The sequence below is a fragment of the Sphaeramia orbicularis genome, chromosome 7, assembly GCF_902148855.1.
Source record: "Sphaeramia orbicularis chromosome 7, fSphaOr1.1, whole genome shotgun sequence".
NCBI lineage: Eukaryota > Metazoa > Chordata > Actinopteri > Kurtiformes > Apogonidae > Sphaeramia > Sphaeramia orbicularis.
The window spans coordinates 1,136,212-1,163,928 of record NC_043963.1 but is presented as its reverse complement, the minus strand read 5'-3'; the positions used below and the strand labels follow the sequence as shown (position 1 = coordinate 1,163,928).

General features: G+C 44.1%; 1 protein-coding gene across 1 annotated transcript; it reads right to left on the bottom strand.

Annotated features, from left to right (window-relative positions):
• Positions 1 to 10,454: 10,454 nt before the first annotated feature.
• On the bottom strand, positions 10,455 to 27,504 carry sulf2b (sulfatase 2b). Its single transcript, XM_030138451.1, is given in 26 exon segments — positions 10,455 to 13,600; positions 14,814 to 14,870; positions 15,025 to 15,058; positions 15,452 to 15,575; positions 15,787 to 15,929; positions 16,127 to 16,159; positions 16,162 to 16,295; positions 16,380 to 16,439; positions 16,578 to 16,672; positions 17,603 to 17,699; positions 19,042 to 19,240; positions 19,900 to 20,134; positions 21,267 to 21,396; positions 21,545 to 21,601; positions 22,598 to 22,726; positions 23,007 to 23,082; positions 23,487 to 23,586; positions 24,097 to 24,134; positions 24,137 to 24,208; positions 24,211 to 24,245; positions 24,611 to 24,780; positions 24,983 to 25,134; positions 25,285 to 25,377; positions 25,380 to 25,399; positions 25,709 to 25,829; positions 27,291 to 27,504. Coding segments are annotated over 26 exon segments (2,595 nt in total). The 5' UTR covers positions 27,451 to 27,504; the 3' UTR covers positions 10,455 to 13,569.
• Between the last annotated feature and the right edge of the window lie 213 nt (positions 27,505 to 27,717).

The following is a 27,717-nucleotide window of genomic DNA, read 5'->3' as shown; positions in this document are numbered from 1 at the left end:
CAGTGGTCTGGTTCTGGCTCGGTCCATGACTCCTGAGTCTATCGGACCTCTGGAATCTGTCAGCACCGATCACAAGGTGAACCACGCCTCTGTTAACAACCACTGTGTACATCAGATCGTGTCCAGGATGGAACTGTGTTTCTGAGGTTGTGATGCTGAGGTTTGTGGTTGACAGGTGAATCAGTCTGGGTGTGCTTCTGGGGGACAGGGGGTCTACCTACCAGCCTTTCCTCCTGACCCCATACCAGCCCCCCAGGAACCACAGCAGACCTACAGTCATGTCCATACCAGGACAAGGACCAGGATCCAATATGAACTTTGACCTCCTGAAGGAACGCTCTCACTGTCTTCACCCCCTTAAGGGCTCCGCCCTTTGAGGTCATGTGACATCACTGTGGCCTGGACTGTCCTCCACAATGTGGCCTGAGGAAGGAGAGGGAGGGAGGGAGCCCCCCCCAAAAAAAAGTGCATCACACATGGACTGGGACAATCCTGCCATCTTCCCTGATGACCGCAGTGGTCAGCTGGTCAGCTGGCCAAGGACCATATGTGTTCAATTATTTTAGTTCACGTACATGATTTAAGGTAAATATGTCCTGCTGGGGTAGAGGAATTTGTGTTTGTTTTTTTTTTGTTATTCAATTTAAATTGATTTGGCCTGTTTGATGTTTGTGTTATATACTGTGTGTATACTGTATTTATACTGTGTGTTTACTGTGTGTACTGTGTTGCAGGAGGTTACTGCATCCATTCATTTGCCTGTTCATTTTTTACGTATGGATTGTCCTGTATTTCTTTCAGGTACAGACATGTGTATTCTTTCAGTGTACAGACGTGTGTATTTCTTTCAGTGTACAGACGTGTGTATTTCTTTCAGTGTACAGACGTGTATTTCTTTCAGTGTACAGACAGGTGGCTGTATTCTACCTTTAAATGTGTATTTCTTCTTCTGTTCTCTCATATGTTTTGGTTCGGTCTTTCTCTCTTGTACAGTCTGTGTGTGACTTCAGTTTTAAAGGAGCGGATGGTTTTACATGCTTTGATTGATCCTTATTCATAAAGGAACATCATGTTACTCTTTGTGCATTTATATTTAATGACAGATATAGTCTATGGGAAACTGTCAGTTCCCTTAAGTATAAATAATACACAGACTGAAAGGGTCAATGTAATCAATTCCTTGGAATAACTATACAAAAGAAGTGAAGATGTTGTAGTGCATGGAGGTGTGGCTGAAAAACTGACAGAACTAATACAAATCCAATCAACATTATTCAGAAAAGGCCAATAGCACTGATCAATACAGTGTCCTATAGGGAACACACTCATCAGTTTATGATCAAACTAAAAGTTTTAAAGTTCGGTAACTTAGTCTACTTTAAAACAAAACAATTCATGTTGAAAATTTAAAAAAATCGGTTGCCTGTTCATATTCAGAGCTTGATTAAAATATGGGAAATTATTTCTAATTTCAGAGGAAGTCATGTGTTCAATAAACCTTCTGTTAGAACAAATATGAACACATATGAACACATATGAACACATGTAGTCTGTGTGTTAGAGAAAATGTTTGGAACCAGTTCAGTCCTGAGTTCACAGACTGTCCAACACTATTTATGTTTAAAACTATGTTTAAATGTCATGAAAATATATGAAGAATGTGAATGTTCATTTTTCCACTCAAACTATTGAATTGTTTAGTTTTTTGGTTGTTTCTATTGTTACTAAGCTAAAGGCATTGGTATCTATTGTATTTCATTTGTTTGCTGATATGAATGGGGGGTCAGCAGAATGATCTTAGGCTTCAGCCTATTCCTTTACAGACTCTTTAGTTTTTAAAAATTGTATCTGCATAAATGTCTAATGTTTGAAAATGTCTGAATAAACACAATTAAACTGAACTGATCTAATGACTGCAAAATCATCTAAAATCATCATTTATGTAAAATTATTGAAATTAATAAATCCCAAATGTTTAAATACTGACAGTGGGTCTAGTTACTGTGATTCCATTGTTTAATGGACAGTGGAAGAACTGTTGGTTCCATTTGTGGTGACTGTTGACTGAGATGAGGGATGAGATAAAATAAATCCTGGAATTTAGCCTAGTCTGGACCAGGCTAGCTCCACAGACTAAATCTCCATGGTAACTTATATCAAAACATATCCTGCTTTCCCCTATCCTGCTTTGTGAAACCGGATCATGGATAAGTTCAGCCAGGATAGCCAACATATCCCGGCTTAATCCCTATCCTAGTTTTGTGAAACAGGCCCCTGGTGCTGCTGCATTTATACAAATATTACAATATGAAACAATGTCTCACAAACTAACACGTCAAACTATGGCTGTGTTGGGGTGGAGCCGTTGGGATATGCCATCGGCTCTCAGTCTCTCTCTGGACCAATCAGTGTGCTGTGCACTGTTCCAGGTTAACCAATCAGAGAATCCCACCTGAACCCAACACACACACACACACACACACACACACCTCTGCCCCTACAGGGCCAGTGGAAGGAAAGCAGAAAACCACAACGACATTAAAAAAAAAAAAAAAAAAAAAAAAAAAAAACATACATGAACACATATACAACCTTAATGTCTGAACACTGCTTTTGTCTTTTTTTTATCTTTATTTTGACTCATATTTTCAAATAGTTTTCATTTTTCCCATTGGATTTTTTTTAATTTAATAACTAATTTGTAACTTTTTCACATGACTTTTTGTGCCATATGAAAAACCTGAGTATTTTCTGTGATTAGTTTAAGGATCTGGAGAAAACCTTTCCTACATTTCCCATGAGGCTTTTCTTCAATCTTACAGCCCCCTAGAGCTCTTTTCTCCTTTTCCCTCGTTTCAGTTTTTTATGTTTCATGTGGAATTTCACTTGCATTGAACACGGCGTTTAGTAAACTGCTTCCATGTGAATGTTGCGTTCTGAACAGAAGTTTAAGAACATCACGTAGATACAAAAGAAAAAAGATAAACAATAATCTACATTATTCATTCACTGTCACCTCCCTGGTGGTGTTAAACTACATCTGTATCCACATCTGGGGCAGACTGACGGAAGTGTGGCTGACAATCCATGCAGACACTGACACTGAAAACAGAGTCAAACCAAGGATCAGAATAATGGTCTATGTCAGGGGTGGGCAGTCCTGGTCCTCGAGGGCCGGTATCCTGCATGTTTTAGATGTTTCCCTCTTCCAACACACCTGATTCAAATGATCAGCCTTTCATCAAGCTCTGCAGAAGCCTGATAATGACCTTCAGGTGTGCTAGAAGAGGGAAACATCTAAAACATGCAGGACACCGGCCCTCGAGGACCAGGACTGCCCACCCCTGGCCTATGTACAGAGATTGAACATCTGCCAAATCAACTCAAACATCACGTACCTGCACTGACACTTTCACATGTTTCTGCTTCTGTCTAGGTTGTATCTTCATCAACATCTGGACCTCCTAACATTCAAGAACATGTTATTGGGGTTCAGTTTAGATTATCTACCCTGTTTTACTGGAAAATACTGAGACAACACAAATATGTGACCAGTGAAGTGATGAACAAAGCTGAATATAAAGTAGAAATATGAGCTGGCTCATATCATGGACTTTACAACAGAACAACACAACAACAGGCAAGCGAGGAACATCTGCTAAATGCTAATGCTAGCTGATAACTACAGGAATAATAGTGTGTTAACCTTTAACCTGAACAAAAACTGAGACTACGACCGAATGCAGCAGCTCCAGATAACGGAGGGAAACCAAGGAGTGACATTAAAGGCAGAGTCCGATCAATAATCCATACTGTTAGCAGATATTTAATGTACAAACTTACACAAACATATTCTACACCAGCTGAAAATACCAAACATGTAGAAATAGTTGAGTTGTAAACTCAGTCCAGGCTTAAACTGACCTCAGTCTGAAGTCCATGTTAAAGCAGCTGGGTGGAGTAAAAGCCAACGTTAAACACCAACTCAACATCAAGTGGTGGTCCAACTGTCTCCTGAAGCCAAACGGAGTCAACTCCAACATATTCCACAGACACTGAGTATCCATCAACACAACATGGAGATGGAACCAAATCAACTGCACTGATTGAACCCTTTCACACACTGGACCAAACTCACAGTTATTTATACTGACAAATGGACTGTAGAATGAGATCTATGACATCAAATACCCACTGGATTAAGAAGCAACGGAACGTTTGGAAAGGAAACATTCAACATCCAGGAAACTCATTATTTATGTGGATTCATGACATTCAATTCATAGTCAGAACCATATGTTGGACTGAGGTGATTACATGAACAGGTCAGTTTAGTGGATTTCACTGGAACTGTTGATGGAAACCATTCCAGTTTTCTGTTCACAAATAGAAGTAAATAAAAATAAATTCATATTTCATCAACAAATATTAATGTACTTTACTATTTTCAGGGTTTTTGCAAAACATTACATTTTAAAATTCATGGGTAATAATAACAAAAAATATATTTTAATATTAAAAACCTCATTTGTGTCAGATATCTTCTACATACTGGTGTATGAGCCATTACAGAAACATTCAAACTGATAATGATGTCATGAGTATTGCTGTTCATTTAGGTCAGCTGTGACATAAACTTTCCATCGGGTGGTGGTCTAATAAATGTGTTCATCACTCTAAATAAATTTATTTTTATCCATGTTTACTGCAGTAGATCATTTGGACTTGGTCATGTTAGTAGTAGTTGTCCAACTGTAAAGGTGTGTCCAGCCCTGCCCGGGTCCATCTAATCTAAGATCAATATGGACTCAAATCCACAGGACGGAACCTTTACCTCAACAAACACTGTGGACACTCTCCCAATAATCCTCCTGTCAGTCTGCACTTCTGAGCCTCTGTCAGTGTGGGCTGATGGACCACCACTAACAGTTGGGTTTGGGTCTGATCTGGGTTCCTGATGGTCCTGTGGACCTTCTGGATGCACTGTCTGTTGTTCATGTCCTGGATGAGCTGAAGAAAAACAACATTTGATGGAAACACATGGAGAAGATCAGTCTATTCCTTCAACTCCTGAGATGTCTTCCACCAGTGACCTGGTGGATGGGTTTGTGGTTACTTCACTGTCCGTTAGCGTGTTGTGCATTTGTGACAGAAGCTGTGGTCAGGTTCTTCACATGAACAGAAAACCACACATTTATTACTTCAAGTGTGAACGGCATCAAGTCCATTCCTTTGTTCAGGGTGAGAGTACAAAACACATCCACACACCAAACGTTCACTGGACACAACTGCCCTAAAAGCCTTTAGCCTTTCCAGGTGAACACACCTGATGTCCTAGGTCACATGACCTGCCTTTATACCCAGAGCCTCAACACAGAGCAGTAGTGACACCTATAGGACAAACTGTTCAACCCTGTGATTTGGCTCCTATAATGTGCACAGGCTTTCACATCCCAGTGTCATGAATCAACAGTTGGACCTCAACTGTGTCCAAGTGTGTTTTAACTCCAGCAGCCTTTGTTTGAGCCTTGAGAGGCTGTATTTGGGCAGGTGTGAACACAGTCACTGCATTTGGGTGACCAACCATACAAGCGCACCCAGAAAACTCTGGAAAGGTTCATTTATGATGAGAAAGTGATGGGACTGCACAAGTTAGAGCTCAATAACTCCTGTATCCTATATGTAAGAGCAACAATGAGCTGAGTTTAATATTCACCAACGGTGGACAAAGGTTTACCGTCAACCTCAGTCAAATAGCTTAGATCTGACTGAGCTGCTGAGGACTGGACAACACACATAGAAACACCGTCATATGCCTTATGCTGTCGACATGATGTTATGAGCTGATATTAGAAAACTGAATATGTCACTTTCACATTATTTTACAATAGCATCAGTGACTGCACTATTAAAAACTAATATTATATTGGATAAAACAGGAACCAACACTAAATAACACTGGTGAAAGGATTTGATGTGCGATTTAGTCCTGGTCCCAGAGTCAGGGTGAAGCCACTGTCAGAATGTCCAGGTGGGTTTAGTATCTGATACAGACACTTAAAGCTCAGAACTGAACTGGACCTTTACAGGTTTGATGTGTTTAAAGAACACATTTAGAGCAGCCTCATAATGGATGTATATTTCAAATGACTACATACTAGAACTAAACTAAGTCCCGTTCCTACACTCACAACAGTCCCATTTCCAACAGTACAGTGACTTTCCAGTGTGGATGACATGTCAGTGGAAACAAATGTCAAATGTGAGTCCAGTCAGTAGTACTAGTGGTGTCTAAATACTGAGGTAGTGTAGATGAGCAGTTGCACAAATATCAGTCAGCTCTTCCCTGTGTCCTTTCTCTGGGTTTGTGTGTGTGCAGGTGAGGCTGACACTCAGTCCAGTCTCCGTCCATTGGCCTGTTTCCACATTTGGGCTCAACAGGCTGTATACACACAGCTTTAAAGCAGCTCACACTGCAGCTCCAAGTGGCTTTTCTGTCAACAGCCTGCAGCGGTTGGCCTTCACACAATCCAGCTGGAAATGGGCCTGAGTGGACTGGACACAGACTAGAGGACACCTTACCTTCACTGGTCCGGCTCCGGTCCGGTTCGGTCCGGCTCCACCGGCCCCTCTGCCTCCTCAGCTGGCTCTGTCAGCCGACTCCCCCTCCCTCCTGGGACAAACGGAGAGGACAAGAAAAGGACACAATGAATGACAGCTCCACTGTGCACACTTTTCTGTCCGTTTCATTGGATAAAATTGTGAAAAAACACAAAGGCTTCAACTGATTGAACGGACCCAAAGCTCCAAATGTTACCCAGACGGCAGCTAACAATACATTAGCATTAGCGGACAAGCTAACCGCGCTAACGGAACCAGCGGTGAACAGTCAAACATCACTGACCTGGTCCTCATAAAAATACTTGGAAAGTGTGGACAGTAAAATACGACACAAATAAAATATAAATCTGTCTCTCACCACTGCTGTGAATCCGTCTGTTTGTCTCCGCCGGTGATTCAGACAGGCACAAATCCTACAATGCATCTGTACAGTTTGTTCATTTCCCGGGCTCCTAAATGTTACAAAGACGTCAGCTAACAATAGATTAGCATTAGCATTAGCGGCCAAGCTAACGGCGCTAACGTCCTTTTTTTTTATTTCCCGGGCTCTGCTGTACAGTAGTGACCCCATGTATCCCACAATGCATCCGTGTGAGTTTTTTGTTTTGTTTTGTTTTTTAATTTAACTTGTGAAAATGACAAACTCTCAACGAGGATAATAATACAGTAATGAGCATAAATAAAATAAAGTACAAAAATCATGGGGATATGTAGGCAAGAGCAGAAATACATTCAAATACAATCCAGTGCAGATCATTAGGCATTTTAAATTAATGTACAGGAACAACAAAGAAGACTTTTTCAATTAAAATAATAGATAACGAGCAATGTTCTGTCTTATTTTCATTGCAGCTTTGTTTTTTTCTAATTTTCTTAGGGACAAGACAAACATTTTAAATTAGTTTTTAAATCCAGCTTGTTATTTTTCCATTTTGCACAGTGGATATGACATTTACCCAATAATAAAATTATGTGAATAATATCTGAAACAGATGAGGCCAAGTTATCCATATAAAAAATAATATGATATCATTCAAAACATGGAATATCATTAATTTTTAGATCAGTGTGAGTTGTGGTTGGTGCCAGAGTGCTGTTGTGGGTTCAGGGTGGGCAATACTGGGAATTTTGGTATCGATCCAATATCAAGTAAATACAGGGCCAGTATTGCACATACTGATACTTATACCGATACTTTTTATTTGAAATGTAATGATCGTTGGATAATTTTGTGACTTTGCCTTTAGTTAGTTGACTATGATAAAACACAAAACAAAGATTTTAGCAAATAAATTGTTTTCTATTGTAGTTAGTAAATAAAAAAAACCCTGTTTAACAGTATAAAATAATTGCCCTTTTAAATTTGTGGTGTTACCACAGTGGATGACTTTATCGCACTCATGACATGTGACCCATGTGACAGTTTTCAGCTGCAGTGGATGAGCTCCACACAGCGCTTCTCCTTCTCTCCTCATCACAGGCTGCAGACAGACACGGACAGAAGCATGAACTCTGGGAGGACTAGGGCTGTGTATCAGCAAGAATCTGGTGATACGATACAAATCACAATACTGGGATCACAGTGTCCTGATATATCATGATATATCAGGACCTGTTAAAAAGGCCATTTTTTGTTTGTTTCTTTTTTTTTTTTAACTGATTATGTCCTTGAAGAATTGAATTATACCATAAATATGCACAAATACTGAACATATTTTTTATTTGATCAGAACAGGATCTAAGGAGGAGCTATATCACAAAATTTTCCTTCTGTTAAAACTTAAATTCTGTTTTACAGACATTACAGTTTAAGATCCTGTTCAAATGTTCATATTCTATTAGTTCAGAACTAACATCAGAACAGTATTTGAGTTTTTAAAAAAAACAGTGTTAAATAATAATAAATAGAACATAAACAAACAAAAAAACAAAACAAAAATGAACCTCCACAATATCTGCATTTAAATAAATGCCTAAAAATATCGATACAGTATTGTGAAATGAAATATGGTAATATATTGCAGAACCCATGTTTTTACACCCCGAATGAGGACATTGGACTAATTTGCTGGATTTATACAAGAGAAAAAGCAACAAAAGTATCATTCTCATTACACTAGTATTGATCTGATACTGATACTCACCTCGGTATCAATACTATCGATTTGTAGGTGGATCTGCCCAGCTGTAGGTGTGGGCCCAGTAACTGTGGTGTGAGTGTAAATCCAGTGGTTTAGAGTTGAATGTGTGTTGGATCAGTGCAGCTGGAGCCTGGCTGTGAATGTGCTGGTGTTTGTTGGACCAGCGTTGGACGCACTAACACTCAGCCATCCACAACAATATTAAGAATACCAAAGAAACCTACAAATAATGACAACTACTACATTTCATCTTGGTTTAATGTGAAAAAAAATACTGTGAAAATATTTACATTTACAAACCATCGTTTAACAATCAAATGTGAATAACCTGAAAAGTCTGAAGAAAATTAAATGAAATTTGAACAATATTCTGTCTGTGTTAAAAGTTTTGTGTATTTGTAGAGCCACTGGGATCTGTAAGTTGTGTAACAATCAGCTGAGACAGAATATTGTAGAAATTCTTCTTATTGTAGTTCCAAACTCCAAAATCTGAACATTTTTGGCCTGTTACTAAACATCTGTGAACATTGAGTGTACATGTACAGGAATAAATGATAAGTTGAGGCAGAATGTAGTTAAAATTGCACTTATTTTTTTGTACAAAATGTCATTTTTTTTCTGGTTATTCTCATCATTTTTATGAAAGAATAGTTTGTAAATGTAAATATTTTTAATACTTCAATGTTTTATTGCACTAAAACAAAGAGGAAACAGGTGAAGTTGTAATCATTTATAGGTTACTATGATAGATAGATAGATAGATAGATAGATAGATAGATAGATAGATAGATAGATAGATAGATAGATAGATAGATAGATAGATAGATAGATAGATAGATAGATAGAGATAGATAGATTATTGTCATTTGAGTCTGATTTCACACAAACTCACTTGGACACAGTCGCGCAGTTTAGTTTTCAACACTTTATTGACAAACTAAAAGCAGTGGGCGTCGACAGGTCAGTAGGTGTTGGTACAGGTCAGTGTTGGTACAGGTCAGTGTTGGTACAGGTCAGTGTTGGTACAGGTCAGTAGGTGTTGGTACAGGTCAGTGTTGGTACAGGTCAGTAGGTGTTGGTACAGGTCAGTATTGGTCCAGGTCAGTGGGTGTTGGTCAGTATTAAAATTACCCACATTTACAGATCAAGGCTGATACGATGAACAGTAACAAGAACACATTAATCAGACTACTTCAGATCCAGATCCAGATCTAGATCCAGACCCAGATCCAGACCTGAACCTCTAGACTACATCCTGAATCTGCTCCGTTAGTTCCTGACTCCTCCACTGTGGTTGGACCTCCTGGACTGGTTCGGCTTCACTTTTCCACTACAGGACGTGGTGACCACCCATCCGTACCCGACAGTCCCAGGTCCAGAACCCAGACCAGACCGGACCTCAGACCTGGTCCAGAACAGCGCGAGTCTCAACTGTCAAACGTGCCCTGCCACACTACAGCGTTTGTACGTCTGTTGGCTCCACAGGTGTTCTCCTCTGTCTGTTACCGACACTGAAAAGAGACAAGTTTAGAAAATCAGTTCAATTAGTAAAGCTGGTCAGTGGGAGGAGTTAACAACTGAGCTCATTAATATTCATGAGTCAGACCACGCCCACAGAATTAATCCAGCTCACTGACAGTTTTGGGGCCCAGCATTCCTGGGGGGGCATAGAGCAGGGGGGGGGGGGGGGTCCACAGAGCAGTACATGACCATAAAAGGACTGTTTTCTATGTGGAAGGACACCTTTAAAGAACCCAAACTGTTCCAAATCCAGTCCAGTCCCCCCCACAGGTTTTTCTACACAGGTGTTAGACAGTAAACAGCACCGCACAGCAAAGACAGCCGGGTTAAAGGTACTGGCCCGGTTCTGCTGGACGGGTCGGCTGCAGAACCTCCAACATTTAACACCGTTAGAAGAGGACGGTTAGTGAGAGTGACCGCCATGACTGTAACACCCACCACCATCAGGATGAGGATCTGATACCAAGGTCCTTAGAGAGGTTTGAACTGAGCCCCCCAGACCCACTTCAGGAGAAGTCCATATAAAAATTACAAAAAAAACAAAAAACAAAAACTGGAATAAATCTGAATTAAAGTGGAATGTCAGACTGTAAATGTCCAAAAGGTGAAGGTTGAAATGAGGCCATGTGGGTCCAGGTCCAGGTGGGTCCTGGTGGGTTTAGGTCCAGATACATTCAGGTCCAGGTGGATCTATTTGGGTCCAGGTCCAAATAGGTTCAGGTCCATGTGGGTTCAGGCTCAGATAGGTACAGGTCCAAGTCAGTCCTGGTCCAGGTAGGTCCAGGTCCAGGTGAGTTCAGGTCCAGATAGGTTTAGGTCCAGGAGGGTTTAGGTCCAGGTGGATCCAGATGGATCCAGGTCCAGGTGGGTCCAGGTCCAGATACATTAAGGGTCAGATAGATTCAGGTCCAGGTAGGTCCTGGTCCAGGTGGGTCCAGGTCCAGGGGGTCCAGTATAAAGTCACTTCTGATCAGTTTATTCAGTCAACAATAACCTGCAGATATTTGATCATCAATAACTGAGGGTTTGTTCAAGGTTAAAGGTAAAGGTTCAACTGCAGGAGGAGAAAGGGCAGACGTGAGGCCGTTACTATGGCGATGCCATCGTACCAGGGGTCAGAGGGCGTAAACATTCACATCTGAACCCACACTCCATCAGTGCAGACTAAATGTACCATGAGCTGAAGCTGGCCCAGTTTCAACTCAGGGATCAACTGAAGCTGGTTCTTCTGCTCATTGGTACAAAGGACGGAACCTCACTAATTCAACTGGTGGGCCATTGAAACAGAGTCTGTTACTATTGAAACGGAGTCTGTTAAACAAAAAAAAAAAAAAACATCAACACTTCATCCAGAAAAAGGAAGGGCAGTCGGACAAAACACTGGACATTTATGAAGAGACGACGCAGAGCAAAGAAAAAGACGAGGAGAACAAAGACTTTTCCACGTTTCAGTGAAAACAGCGTCCACAGCCTGATTCACTGACGACGACCAAAACCTCAGGGTAGACGTCATCAGCCCTGAATCCTCTGGAGTTGAGTTGTCTGGTGTTGAATCGTTTGCAGTTGAATTGTCTGGAGTTGAACTGTCAGATGTTGAATTGTCTGGAGTTGAATCTTCTGGTGTTCAATTGCCTGGTGTTGAATCATCTAGAGCTGAATCATCAGGAGTTGTATTGCCTGATGTTGAATTGTCTGGAGTTGAATTGTCTGGTGTTGAACTGTCAAGTGTTGAATTGCTTGGTGTTGAATCATCGGGAGTTGAATCACTTGCTGTTGCATCGTCTGCAGTTAAATCATCTGGAGTTGAATCGCCTGGAGTTGAATTGTATGGCATTGAATCGGCTGGAGCTGAATTGTCCGGAGTTGAATCGTCTGGAGTTGAATCATCTGGAGTTGAATCGTCTGAAGTTGAATTGTCTGGAGCTAAATCGTCCGGAGTTGAATTGTCTGGAGTTGTCCCTGAGTTCAATGCCGGTGCCTACATGTCCCTTCAGTCCTTGAACCATCCTCTATGGTCTGGACTCATAACGTCCATACGTTCCAGAGTTGTCGTGTTCTTTATGTTGAATGTTTATCGGTGGGTGTTGGATGAATGAGGACGCTCTGACGGTGTTAAAGTAACTCAGCATGAAAACAGACTGAACTCAACTGGAAACCACCGGAAAAGGAAAGGATGGACACACTAAAGGATGGACACTCTAAAGGATGGACACACTAAAGGATGGACACTCTAAAGGATGGACATTCTAAAGGATGGACACACTAAAGGATGGACATTCTAAAGGATGGACACACTAAAGGATGGACAGTAAAGGATGGACATTCTAAAGGATGGACACACTAAAGGCTGGGCACACTAAAGGATGGACATTCTAAAGGATGGACACACTAAAAGAAGAGGATACTCTAAAGGATGGACATTCTAAAGGATGGACACACTAAAGGCTGGGCACCCTAAAGGATGGACACACTAAAGGATGGACACTCTAAAGGATGGACATTCTAAAGGATGGACACACTAAAGGCTGGGCACACTAAAGGATAGACACTCTAAAGGATAGACACACTAAAGGATGGACAGTCTAAAGGATGGACACTCTAAAGGACACCCATAGAGTCACAGGCCTGGTCTGGACAATGTTCATGACATGTTCAGAGACGTCCACCGTTTCTGTCCTCTTGGACTTTATTCTAATAGCCTCGTCGTCATTTTTCTCACGGCTGCCACGTTGCATTATGGGTACTGCAGTCAGTCAGCAGGTTAGTACAACTGTAGCTCTGTCAGTAAACTGCCGGTCACTGTGGTAACCGACACTAAAGTTAGTGAGAAGATAAAAAGGAATAAAAACAGCATCAATTCATTTTCAGTGTCTGAGGAAGAGGAGGAGGAGGAGGTGGGGGGTGAGAAGGAGGGCGAGGGGGGGTGGAGGGAGGGGTGATGATGAAGATGATGCTGTTAAGGGTGTGGATGATCTGATGCTGTGACAGGATCTGTGTGGTCTTCCTCAGGTTGACCACCACGAGATGAGGATGAGGAGGATGAAGACGGAGCAGGTCCAGAGGTGCGTGGGGGTGTCGTCCTGGCGCATCCCTGAGCAGCGGGGTGGGCAGGCCTAGCGATGTCACAGAGGTGGCAGAAGCGGATTGGCTGATCTCTGAGACAAGGGGAGTGGTTGCCAAGCGATGTCACCGCTACGTTGATGACCACGCCGTCCTCCTCCTCTTCCTCCTCCATCTTCAACCTGCTGTGGGCGGGGTCAGGAACCTGCCCCAGCCAATCAGAGGCTTAGCCTTTCCATCCGTCCCAGATCGGACCCCTAAACGGACACAGAGCGGAAACACGTCAACACGTTCACGTTCCAGATGGAAGAACACCAGCTGAGTCAGAGAAGACACGGTCCTCTGGGTGTTGGCTCCACCCACGTCCCTGTGTCCACTACCTGCACAATACAACTGTTAAGACCACCAGGTTTAGGCTGTCCCCCAAACCCCCCCAGACCCCCCCAGTCCTCTCCTGTATATGAAGGTATCCTCCATTACTCTGAGCTCTGTGGACCTGATGGAACCAGAAGAAGGAACCTATTGACTCCACCTGCTGAATGAAAATGACCCCCCAGATGAACTCTGGACGGTAGAACATCGATATTGGAAGAACATCAATAGGAACCATATCTGATCTCCATCGGCCGATTATTGATGATTTATGCCCAAAAAACTGATGTTGAACTACAGCGCCCCCATGTGGACGACTGGTAATACTGACAGGGTTCTTCTACTAGAGTCCACTGTGGTGGGCACCAAGGAGAAGAACCACATCTGACTTATCATCATCTGAGTTATCGACTACACATCAAGGAGATCTGACAGGTCAGGGTCAGGGTTAGGGTCAGGGTTAGGGTCAGAACTGTTCAGATCTCCACTGACGGAACCACAACGTTCCACTGTTTCTTGGTCAGTTTGAAGCCGTCTCTGGAGGACGGTCCATTTGTCCAGCGTCCTTGGTCCAATCCTGACCGTGGTAATGTCCATGGAGGGGTCAGACTGAGGCAAGGTGGTCTGACCCCATCGTGTTGGGGGTTGGACCACCTGGGTGTGGTCTCAGCCCCTCTGATTCTTCTCTGACTCAGGTGTGGTGGTGTAGATGTTGTGTGTAGATGTTGTGTGTAGATGTTGTGTGTAGATTAGTGACGGCGATGGAAACGACAGACGGATGCTGTGAGTGTCATGCAGACCAGACAATCTACAAGGAGAAGAGGAGGGAGGAGGAGGAGGAGGGAGGAGAAGGAGGGGGGGAGAGGAGGAAGAGGAGGAGGAGGAAGGAGGAGGGGAGGAGGAGGAGGAAGAGGAGGAGGAGGAGGAGGGAGGAGAAGGAGGAGGGGGAGGAGAGGAAGAGGAGGAGAAGGAGGAGGAGGAGAGGAGAGGGAGGAGGAGGAGGAGGGAGGAGAGGAGGAGGAGGAGGAGGAGGGAGGAGAAGGAGGAGGGGAGGAGGAGGAGGAAGAGGAGGAGGAGAGGGGGAGGAGGAGGACTCACAGGGTTCGAGATGATGAAGGTCTCCTGACTCTCGGCCACTTCCTCCTCTCAAACAGCCTGATGCAACAAACACACACTGTTATGCGTGTCCACACTAACACACACACACACACACACACCACACACACACACCACACACTCCTTCTGTTCTGTGCAGCTCAAACAGGACTCCATGCATGTCCATCAGCTGTGGGTGAAGGTGTGTCTGTACCTGTAGTCGTCAAAGCTGACATGGTCCCGCCCTCCTGCTGAGAGAGACACTCATTGGTTAGTAAGCAAAGGCCCCGGTGAGGCTGTGTTTTCATTGGTCCACCTCATCAGATGAAACAAGACACAACCAACCCGAACCCTAACAAATGAAAATGGAACATGATGGAACCTCTGAGTCTGTCATCATCTAAAACACTCTGGATCTGAGTAGAACTGTTCCACATGGACCAGAACCTCAGTCCTGGATGGAGCTGGTCTGCAGGTCCTCAGGTGTTCTAGGTAATAGTCCTGGTCTGGATGGAATATTCCAGGTGTTCTAGGTAATAGTCATGGTTTTCATGTGTTTATGCTGGTCCAGATCTGGTCCAGGTCTGGTCCAGGTTCAGGTCAGGTTGGTACACATGGTCTACAGGTCACATGACTCTTACGTAGTTCGACGGACCGTGTTCTAGGATTACACTGTTTGTGTCCTCGACAGCCTCGAAGCTCCATCAGCTGGACGTGCAGCTGGTTGAGGACGGTCCGGTCCAACGAGCTGACGGCGTTCATCAGCTGACACACAGACACACAGACACAGACAAACATCAGCTCATGTGGTGATCTGTATCAGTGTGTAGTATTAGTATGCAGTACCAGTGTTATTAGTACACAGTGCAGTGTACCAGTGTGTCCAGCAGGGGGCCTGGAAGCGGGGCTTTGGGTTGTGTATGCAGTACATGTTGTGTGGTATCAGTACTGAGTGTATGTGTGTACATGTACACACCTGGTAGGGGTCAGTGTTGAGGTCGAAGTACTCCAGGAACCCGGTGGCGAACTCACAGAACAGGAAGTTGTGGCTGTCGTTGATGGTCCTCAGACACCAGTACGTGTTGTTATTGGCGCTGGTGCAGGCGCAGAATGAACCCACTGCAACGCAAAAGCACAAGCACAGCGCTCAACGCCGTCCACCACACAGGTGGACTAACAGGGACCCATGGGACCCATGGGACCCACGGGACCAGGATCCAGAACCCCAGTTTACACTCGTTAACCTTCAGATTCAGTCCAACAGTTTCTAATCTGTCTAATCCTAATAAACCCTGATTAATGTGGGCGGGTCTTACGTGTCCAGTAGGGCGGCGTGTGCCAGTGCTGGTGTCATGTGTAAAACAGGTGAGTCCAGGCATCGAGCACGTGTCATTGTTTCTGATTCTCTTGATCATCTTCCTCATCTTCTTCCTCCTCTTCTGCTCCTTCAGAAGCCACGCCTTCTTGTCTCGAGCCCCGCCCTTCCTGCACATGCACACATCGTACATACTCAGACTTGGATCAGCGTCGGCCGACCTTTAGACGGGTTGGTCGGGTTAAGTGTCTGACCTGAACGGGTGCAGTCCGCCTCCTCGGTACCTGAACTTATTCTTCAGTTTGGACTTGTACCTGAAACACAGCGACGCCGGTACTCTCCTGTTAGTCTGGGTCTGAACTTCACGCTCAAGAACATTATGAACCGTCACAGTGAATGTCCAGAGTGAAGATACAGGACATCTACGCTCCGCTGTGACCTTTGACACTTACAGGTATTTATTACAGTCACACTCGAGGGGGCGGGCCTTCTTCAGGTGACCTCTGACCTCTCTGAGATTCTTGATCTTCGTCTGCAGAGTCTCGATCTGCCAGAGGAGACAAGGTTCTGTTAGTTACTGAGGAGGGACGTCCCGATGGTCCTCATCTGAGCAGGACTCAGCAGATTAAACCTTGGACGTCTACAGTCCACCAGGCCTGATCTGAATGCGGCGGGTGACAGTGGCATAGTGGTTAGCAGTTCCACCTCACAGCTAGAAGGTTCTATTCCTTGTTAGTGTTGGGTCCTCCAGGTCCCCATTCAGAACAGGTTTGTATGGGTAGTTCCTCGGGGTTCAACTGGACTACTTTTACTTTTTTGAAAACATTTTATTTCCTTTAGTTCTGTTTGCTGATGGGAAAAGTGGACTTATAAATCTGTTGGGGGGCGTGGTCTGTGGAAGTTGTTTTTTCCATATGTTAGGATCATAGAGAGGGTGGTCCTGGGTGTGTTGACAACAAACAACCTGAATGTGGAACCTGAACTAAAAGGATTGTTAATATCTTAGTGTAATTTTTGCATTTCACAAATTCATCCCAAGGGCCAGACTGGACCCTTTGGCAGGCCGGATTTGGCCCCCAGGCCACATGTTTGACACCCGTGACCTAGAGGATACCTAGAAGAACGACGCCCTGGGTGAATGAGAACTTACTCAGGTACATATGGGTAAACTGTCATCACCACGGTGCTGATAAAAGTCTGTAGTTGGTCCCCGAGGCCTTCAATAGCAGCTCATTGGTCCCAAAGTGTGGTAATGCTAATGCTAATGCTAGGTTCTGTGGTTTTATGGGTAAAATGTAGAGTGAATTTCCCTACAGGGATAATAAAGTCCATTAACCTTGTTCTAAATGTGTGCACTGGGCATCTGGACTGCACAGGGAAATAAAAGTCCTGGAACAGGACTCAGATGGGGGACCAAACCTGGTAGGACGTCCCTGTCACTGACTGACTGATAATCAGTGAGTTCACCAGAGGTCACCTCATGGTAGATGTGCAGTTTGTGGTCCTTCCAGGCCTGAAGAGACCGGTAGACTCCAGTATCGCACTTCACTGTGGCGTTGGACAGAATGGAGCATCTGCAGGAAACGGAAAACACCACGAGCAGAGGTCAAGGTCAACTACGTGACAGGTCTCACACAGAGGCGACAAACGCATGCAGAGGTGATTGCAATTCTGATTTTCCAACAGACAGGCTTTGAGGTGTTTGGTAAATGAGGTGAGATGTGGTAGTTCACCAATTGCACTTGGTCTGGAATTCCAGGTTTGAGAAAATGGAGTGTCCAAAAGCATTTCTCCTAAAAGCTACGATGCAGTCGCCTCTAGAGCCTGCTCTGGTTGATCTGCTGGAATGGGTTTTCATGAATCCTGGTAACGGAGGCGGCGCTAGGCCGTGAAAAATGGAGTCTGTGTATTTTACAATGTTATCCAGATTTAGTTGCTCATATTTCTTAAGAATACAACAGTGATGATACATGTTGGGGTTTTTTCTAGAACCTTTAAAGCTTGTTTGTAAACTGTTCCTATAGGTTTTACGGTTGTTTTACAGGCCATCGTATCAAAATACAGTTTAGCTGATTCAACAGAAGTTATTCTGAATAAATCTAAAGTTGGACAGGTTAAATTTCATCCTATTAATCTTCTTCACCTGTTGTTTGAAATGATGTTGAGTTTAAAAGAATTCCTAAGTACTGAAACTCCTGTACACCCTTAATTGTTTGTCCTTGTACAGAGATATTTGGATCAATGTCATCATTTGTCTTTTGGAAAAGTACATACACACAGTCTAGGGATGTTCAGATGTAACTGAGAGCTACCAAACCATTTAAAGACAGTACCTGTAGCTGCTGTCAGCTCTGGGGAGGCTTGTTTTTTGTCTTTTGCGTGATAATATAACATAATAATATAATATAATATAATATAATAATATAATATAATATAATATAATACAATATCATATTATTGGCTAGTAGCCGTAACTGAACTTCTTGGGAGCGAAAGCCACTGGTTGAGAGTGAGAGGTTTGTCAAAGCCCAGATATTCTACTGGCTCTGATCTTTTTACATACATGGCATATCCTCACCCCCCCCCCCACCCCCCCCCCCCCCCCCCTTGGTGTTGGAATCCCATCAACCCCTGCGCATGAAGTAGAAAAAATAAAACTCTATTGGTTATATTTTAACACTCGTGTCTATTTTATGATCTGGGTCCAACCAGTAGAAGGGGACATCTGTCCACACTATGAACGCAATGAAATGATTGGCTGTGATTGGCTGAAGGTACAAACTCACTTCCTGAAGGTCGATGCCCTGAAATGTCTTGAACACGACATAAGGGAGAAAAAACAGGCAGAAAAACTCCAGGATGATGATTGCGTTGATTACAGAGTCTATGTGGGCTTTGATCTGCACCTAAACTGACCTCTGTGTGACTTTAATGGAAGTGGGCGGAGTCAGGACTTCAGGATCTTCTCCCATCCCGCTGAACTCATCTTCAGACTCTGGTCTGATTGGCTGAGCCCAGGCTCCTTCCTCCACACTGTGGTTTCCGGGGTAATGGTTGCTCAGGGAGACGGAGCGACTGTAACGGTTCCTGGAGTAACTCTTCAGGGCTTTGAACTCTGACACAAACACACAGCAGAGGTCAAAGGTCAAAGGTCACAATCGACCATGGTGACCAACTTGGTTTGTACACTGAAGAACAAAACTGTAAAGGTCTGGGTTTTCAAGAGCAGACTTTATCAACACTTCAGGATCCAGATGAACTGGACCCAACATGATCCGGGTCGAAGGAGGCGGAGCCTGAAGAGAGAAGGTGACATCGGAACAGACACCGAACTGAAGAAACATCGACTAACATCATCTGAACCTGAAGGAACATGTCACAGTTCAGCTGTCAGACACTAGAGGGAAGCCTCACCAAAGAAAACCAGCGAGAACCGGGACCAGAACCTGGACCTGGACTTGGACCTGGATAATATTTACTCATCAAACAGAATAAATAATAATGCTGAACTAGTGTTTCATCGTTATAATAACGTTAAAAATCGTGTTATTGTTGATAAATGTCATTTTTACGTCATTTTCATGTTTTTACATCGATTTTATGTTGATTTGATGTGGTTCTCTGTTGTCTGTAGAATGTATGATTCATCATATTTGCAGTTTTATGCAGGTAACTGGCAGGTGTGCTAGTGCTAATGCTAATGCTAACCCTCCATGTCGCTGTGAATCAGAGGTACGACGCTGCCCCCTGCTGGCCCACCCTGGAAACACTCACTCTTCTTGGAGAAGAAAGGCTTCTTGTTGAACGGCCTCATCATGGAAGGTCGCAGGTTCAGGGGTCGGAGGTCGCAGGCGCAGACACCTGAGTTGCCCTGGTACATCTGAGACTTGATGCTGATTGGACGCTGCCAGTTGAACACGCCCTTCTGGAAGTTCTTTGTCCCTCCCCCTTCATTCTTACACTTGAAGAGGCGGAGCTTCCCGGTGGCATCTTCAACACACTGCCACTTCTACACAAACAAAAGCACACACTGTTGAATATCACATCCTGGTTCAGACCGGAGGGGGGTTGGACTTCCTGTTGGGGGGTTGGACTTCCTGTTTGGAGCTCAGGCTTTGATGCTGGATTCTGAGAGATTTCTGATGTAAAAATGAAGCTGCTGCAGCGTTACCATGGCTACGCTGGTCCATGACAAAGAAATATTTCACTATTACTGAGCATGTACAAAATGTAAAGAGTGTTTAATGACAATAGCTCATTTTAAAGTGCGTCTGTGTATTTTTGTAGAGTTACTGCTTATTTGTGTTAATATTTGTCCTAAACATGGAGCTGTTTGTACGGATCACATGAATGAAATTTCCAAATATCCTCGTATGCAGATGATGTTCTAAAATAAACCACATATCACTGTATCAACAAATGCATGGTTTCATTTCATTGCACTCTAACTGTTCACCCACTGGAATGAACATCCCATAATGCAACACTCTCTGTCAGCAGAGCGGTAAGAAAAACCTCCAACCATCAGCCCATTATAAATAAATGAAAGAATGAATGAATGAACGAACAAACAAATGAACGAATGAGTGAATGAACAATGAACGATGAATGAATGATTGGACAAATGAATGAACGAATGAACAAATGAATAAATGAATGAATGAATGACTGAATGAATAAACAATAGATGAATGACTGGATGAATGAATGAATAAATGAACAAATGAATGAATGAACAAATGAATGAATGAATAAACAAATGACTGGACAAATGAATGAATGAACAAATGAATGCATGAATGAATGGATGAGTGAGTGAGTGAACGAACAAATGAATGGCTGATGAATGACTGGATGAATGAACGAATGAATGAATGAGTGAACGAATGAATGAACAAATGAATGAATGAACGAATGAATGAGTGAATGAATGAACAACAGATGAATGACTGGATGAATGAATGAACAAATGATGATGAATGAATGAATGACCAAATGAATGACTGGACGAATGAGTGAATGTCCCCAGATGTAATCTTGGTTCATGTGTCTTGTCTTGTCTGGTCAGGTGACAGGGGCGTGGTCAGGTGATGTGGTGGGCATGTGGCAGGGGCGTGGTCAGGTGACAGGGCGTGTCCTACCTGTCCCGTCTGCTGACAGGGCGTCTGGTACTCGTCTCTCTGACACAGGTCTTTGACTCGTTGGTGTTTGGGCAGAACGTTGTCCTCCTCTGACACTTCTTTACCTTCCACGCGTTGGTGCAGCAGCTTCCTGTCAATCCACCAATCACAGCCTTCCATCACCATCGTACCAGCATCAGAAGTCACAGCACACATTGATACTTGGATGTGTTTACTGTGATTGACGGTGAAGTGATTGATTATTGGTGATTGACGGCTGAACGGTGGTCAGTACTTACCCTCTCTCCACCAGGAACGAGTCTCTCCAAACCTTCAACTTCCGCTTGACCTGAAACCTGCGCAAACACACATAACACCAGCAGCTTCATCAGGAACTCATCAATCACCACCTGGAGTATTCTAGGACATGACCCGGTTGGTTTAGGAACCACATGATTCACCTCCAACGAAAAGATGGAGAAAAGGTTCTGACTTTACCGACTGGCCGATTCAAGCCTTAAAACAGTCCAGAACTTCAAAACCCTCCATTGGTCAGTGTTTAAACCAAGTCCTGGGTTGGTTTTCTGCCTAATGTTGACGTAAATGATCATTGTTGAGCTATGACAGGAACCTTGGACCACCAAGTCCAACTCAACTCAGTGATGAAGTCACCAGGAGGAGCAACGCTGGAACCAAACTGACACGACCACTGCAAGTTCACTGGGGTCGACCTGAAGGACCTCCAACAGTAGGTGGGTGGGTCAATGGGGGCAATGTGGTCAAAGGTCCAAACCACCCAGGAACTTGTAGTCCTCAAATCAAAACCACATCTGGACATGACTGGACGAGTTTGGCGCTAGGACAGGTTGACCATGTGGACTCTGAATTCCACAAAAGTTCAAACCCCAAAGATCAGCTGGATCCAGACGACAGACGGCAACTTCATGTCCATGAACGGCACGGAAATGAAAGGTTTTCAAAAGAGCTAATCCAGTCCAGTGGAACTGAGAAGAACTACTGAGAAAAACTTACGAGAATTACTACCAAGAAGAACTACCAAGAAGAACTACCAAGAAGAACGATCGAGAAGAACTGGAAAAAACTACAGAGAAGATCTAGATAGATAGATATAGATAATACTTTATTGATCCTTTGCAGGAAATTGTTTGGTTACAACAGCAGCAGTAAAAACAAAACAACAAACAAACACTGACCCATCACAACAGACATCCCACATACAACCAACAATGAACAAACTACTGTCCATGAACTACCGCAAAAAACGACCAAGAAGAACTACTGAGAAGACTGTGTGTGTGTGTGTGTGTGTGTGCATGTGTGTGTGTGTTCACCTGTTCACAGGTCTGTCTGTGTCCAACAGAGTCAGGATGGACTTTCCGTCCATGTCTGGGGGTGTGTCCAGGCCGGCGATGTCCAGGATGGTCGGAGCCAGATCGATGTTCAGGACCATGTGAGGGTTACTGACACACAACACAAATACACACACAAACAACACAAATACACACACAAACAACAATACAAAAACAAATGAAACAAAAATAATCAAACAACACAAATACTGTTATTGTTTCATTAATACTTTTTAGGTCCTATTTTTTATATTGTTTTCTTTTAACATTGAATACAAAGGTTTACAAAAGGTGGTTCTGTGGTTTTAGAGTTCTATGGTTCTATGGTTCTGTGGTTCTGTGGTTCTATGGTGTGGGTTGGTGTGTGTGTAGTTGGTGTGTGTGTGTTTACATGCTGCCTTGCTCCACGTTGGGTCCTCGGATGTAGAATGGGACTCTGATGTCAAACTCATACGGCATGGATTTCCCTGAAAACACAAAGAGAATTCCAGGTTAAAGGTCAAAGGTTGAACTTGCGTCCCCAGTTTGTCCTCAGATCTGTCCACTCTCATTCTAGTCGCAGCGTCAACAAACACACAAACAGCTTCATGTGTTCTTAGTACTGCAGAGGAGTGGAACTGCACTTCCCACAATGCACGTCACCACAAATGTCCGTAAATGCACACACACACACACACACACACACACACACAAACCACCTAGCATTAGCATTAGCAGTTACCATAAGCTCGTTAGGATCAGTGAGATGCTATTGAAACTGTTACTATCATTATTATTATTATTATTATTATATTATTATTATTATTATTATTATTATTATAAATAGTTGTGGTAGTAAACAGTAGTATCAGGAAAACAGTGTGTGTCCTACCTTTAACCAGACCAAACTGTCCAATGTGGTATCCATGATCAGACGTGTAGATGATGTAGGTGTTCTCCAGCTCTGCCATGTCCACCAGCATGTTGTACAGCTGAGACAGACAGGTGGACACACAGGTGGACAGACAGACAGGTGGACAGACAGACAGGTGGGCAGACAGACAGGTGGACAGACGGACAGGTGGACAGACGGACAGGTGGACAGACGGACAGGTGGACAGACACAGGTGGGCAGACAGGTGGACAGACAGGTGGACAGACGGGTGCACAGGTGGGCAGACAGACAGGTGGACAGACAGGTGGACAGACAGACAGGTGGACAGACACAGGTGGACAGACAGACAGGTGGACAGACAGGTGGACAGACACAGGTGGACAGACAGACAGGTGGACAGACAGGTGGACAGACACAGGTGGACAGACATGTGGACAGACAGGTGGACAGACAGGTGGACAGACATGTGGACAGACTGTTAGCCACTGTATTAACGTCCACAGCCTGATCAATCACATGTCTTCCTACAGATCTTTGACACTAAAAGCCTGGCGGTCAGGGAGGGGTGACGTCAGGGGTGGGTCAGAGCCGGGGTCGGGGGCGTTACCTTCTCCATGCTGTCGTCCACCGACAGCAGCGTCTGCAGCGCTTCCTCTGCAGGACGTTGGTGAACTCCATGTGGATGGGCTTCATGGGTCCGGTGTAACGCATGATCCATGCTTGTCTGGGTTCGGAGCGTAGTTATAACTGGGAGTTCTGGAGAGACGGAGAACAACCTGTGACCTTTGTTTGTTTTTTAGAAACCAGGTGACTTTTGTGTGTTTGTTTGTTTATTTGTTTTTAAAGTAGGTCACAGGTACGTCTGTGGATCGTAGTCCACATGGTTCAGGTCTGTTTCTGGACTCGGCTCTGGTCTTAACAGGTCACCGTGTCCTTGTCCTCATGTGGTGGACGCCCCCCCCCCCCCAAGGGGCAGATGGGGGGGGGGGGGGGGGGTTTGAGGGGGTTTGGTCGTGTTGCGGTGGGATTTATCTGGTGGAGCGGAACAGAGCCGCTGCATTGTTGGTGGATTAAAGAGGCTTAGTGGGACTGTGTGTCGGATGCGTGTGCGTGCTTCATACATGTGCTGCGATGCGTTGGCGAAAGCGCCGCTGTACTGCGGCGCCGAGTCCTCGGGTCCGTGAGGCGCGGCGTGGCTCAGAACCATCAGGACCGGCCGATGAGGATAGACCCGCTTGGACGAGCGGAAGTATCGGATGGCCTCGGCCGTGATCAGGTCCGTCAGGTAGTCCTGGAACACAAAAGGAGTTCAGTCAAAACCAGGAAACCAGGCCAGGGTTTAGACTGGACCAGGTCTGAAACAACACCAGGGTTTAGACTGGACCAGGTCTGAAACCAGACCAGAGTTTAGACTGGACCAGGTCTGAAACCAGACCCGGATTTAGACTGAGTGTGAGTTTGTGTAGTTGTGTATTTGTGTAGTTGTGTGGTACCTGTGGATACTGGGCTCCATGTTTCTCTCGGACTCCGTTGCGACTCAGTGTGTAGTTGTAGAAGCGACTGTTCTTCACCAAACCTAGCCACTCCCTCCATCCAGACGGAACATAGGAACCGTTATACTCATTCAGGTACTTCCCAAAGAACGCTGTGGAGGACGGACAGATGGATGGACAGACAGATGGATGGACAGACAGATGGATGGACAGACAGACAGACACATGGACAGACAGAGTCAGTGTTGATCGTCCACCGTGTCTGGGCGTGGTCTCCTGTCTCGCCATGTCTCTGGACTCACCCGTTCGATATCCCGTGTTGTTGAGGTAGACTCCAAAGGTCCGTGGCTCGTGCTGTCGTTGCCATGACAACGAGGAGCAGTTCTCATTGTTGTGGTGTTGTGGTTGTGGACGTACCTGGGGACCACGGTGAAGGTGGGTCAGGTTCCAGGTTCTACCACAGGTTCTAAATGTTAGTGAACTCAAACACTGTCTCCATAGTTACGAGGAGGCGGAGCCTTACGGAGACACAACCACAAAGGATGGGACAGAAGAAGCCAAACATGGTCAGAACCTTTGCATTGGGCTTCTAGTATTTTTCATTCCTAATGTCTGAGTCTGTTCTGAACGCTACATGTACACACTCGGATCCCAAACCCACTCCCATGTGGTCGTTCTGTGGCTGTTCCATCGCCGTTTTGTGGCGTTTCTGTGTTGGTGACTTACTTCCCCGTCAGCATACTGGAGCGTGACGGACAGCACATAGGCGTGGTCACAAAGGCATTGGTGAAGGAAGTCCCGCCCTCCTCCATGATGCGGCGAGTTTTATTCATGGCCTGCATCGACCCTGTAGCGACAAAGACACAACCCATTAACCTTTGACCTTTAACCCTTGGATGAACTGGGTTCATTTGAATAATCACAGATGTTTTATTGGTGTTGAGTTCAAAGGTCAAAACTTCAAACTTTAAAACTACACACGAAAAAGATAAATGTTGTGTGTATTTTGGATAATTGATGAACTGACCTCTGATGACCCCATATGACCTCTGATGACCTCTAATAACCACTAGTGACCTCTGATTACCCCTAATGATCTAAAATAACCTCTGATGACCTCTAATGACTAATAATTGTTTTGTTTAGTTTTTTAGTTTTTTATTATTATCTGGTAGGATAGGTTGTAAATGGGTATTATCATGTTAGTGTACTGTATATAGGAAAAAGGATGTGTGACATTGTTATACTATTAATATTATTATTATTATTATTATTATTATATTGATATTATGCAAATAATAATTGCTATATATATAAGGAATAGAGACTGGGGCAGGAGTACATAAGTTTTTACTTCTTCCTACTCCTTTTTGAGCATGAACAATTTCATTTCATTTATTTTATTTATAATTTTTTATTATTTTTCATTATTATTTCTTAATTTTTTGTTGTTTGTTTGCATTTATGTACCAGTACTTACATTTTGTTGGTCGATTTTGTTTTGATTTCACTGTCAACATGTTAGAAATAAAGATTTCATTCATTCATCATTCATTGTTTCCTAAAAGCAGTGACATTAGTCTTTTTTAAATGTTATTCTTCCTTTTCCCTCATTTCCCTGTGGTCTCCATAAACTGTAAATGCTCTGCTTGGCTCTGAATTCTTCATTCATTCAACTCCACAGGTCCATCTTCAACCCTATTTCTGAGGAATGACACCAGAAAGGTGGTTTGGAGCGCTGGCCCTTTAAATGCACATAAGCCACTTCAGGCCCCGCCCCCCCCAGGTTATTGGCTGTGCTGCTCTGTCCCGTTCAACCGACAACTGAACATTTGAGGTAATGGGCTCCAAGTTTGGACATATTTTCAGTCTGGACTACAACTGCTGATGACGACAAACAGTTATGGAGAAATACTGGAGAAATGTTGGTCTGAAGTCTGGACCTGATATGAGCAACTGAGGAGACAGAACGAGTTAGAGACGCAACTAATGAGAAGGAATTCAAACCGGTTGGAGAAATCCACTGGATTTTTGTCCAAATGAATCTAAAGATAGTTTAGCAGCAGCTGGAGGGTTCAAATTCAAACTGTCTGAACTATTAGGGTCCAAATACACAAAGAAATGAAGCACAGACTAAAAAAGTGGGTTTGGACAAATATGAACCTTTAACCTTTTGCGTTTCGGTCGCTGTGATGTTCTCATCTTAAAGCCAACACCTCTGTCAAACTCCTCCCACATACAGCTGACACCCAATGGCAGCTTAGCGACTGTTGCTATGGGGTGCAGGTGCTGATTGGCTGCTCCTTACCCAGCTCCAGGTCCTGGTCGTCCGTCAGGATGAGGATGATGTTTGGACGGATGTTACGCCGGTCCCTCTGGGGGTGGGGCTTCAGACGCTGGCCCGTCTGGTAGTGGGTGTGGCCGAGCGTCACGGAGACGAGCAAAAAAAGGAGGAGTCGACCCGCCATGGCCTTTGACCCCTGATCCCCCTCGCCCCCCCCCCGAAGAGTCCAATGATTGGCTGATTTCCAGAGTCTCAACGTCTGAGAGAAAAACACAAAACAGAGTTTAAAACGTAAATGCCACAGCACATGACAGTGGGGGATTGTGGGAAACGGTGTTTATTACCGACCTGTCTACTAATGCAGCTCATTATGCAAGTCTGTAAGGACTACATTACCCATGAGCCTCAGCTGGTTTTGTCAAACATGGAAGGATCTTCAACAGATTCTGAT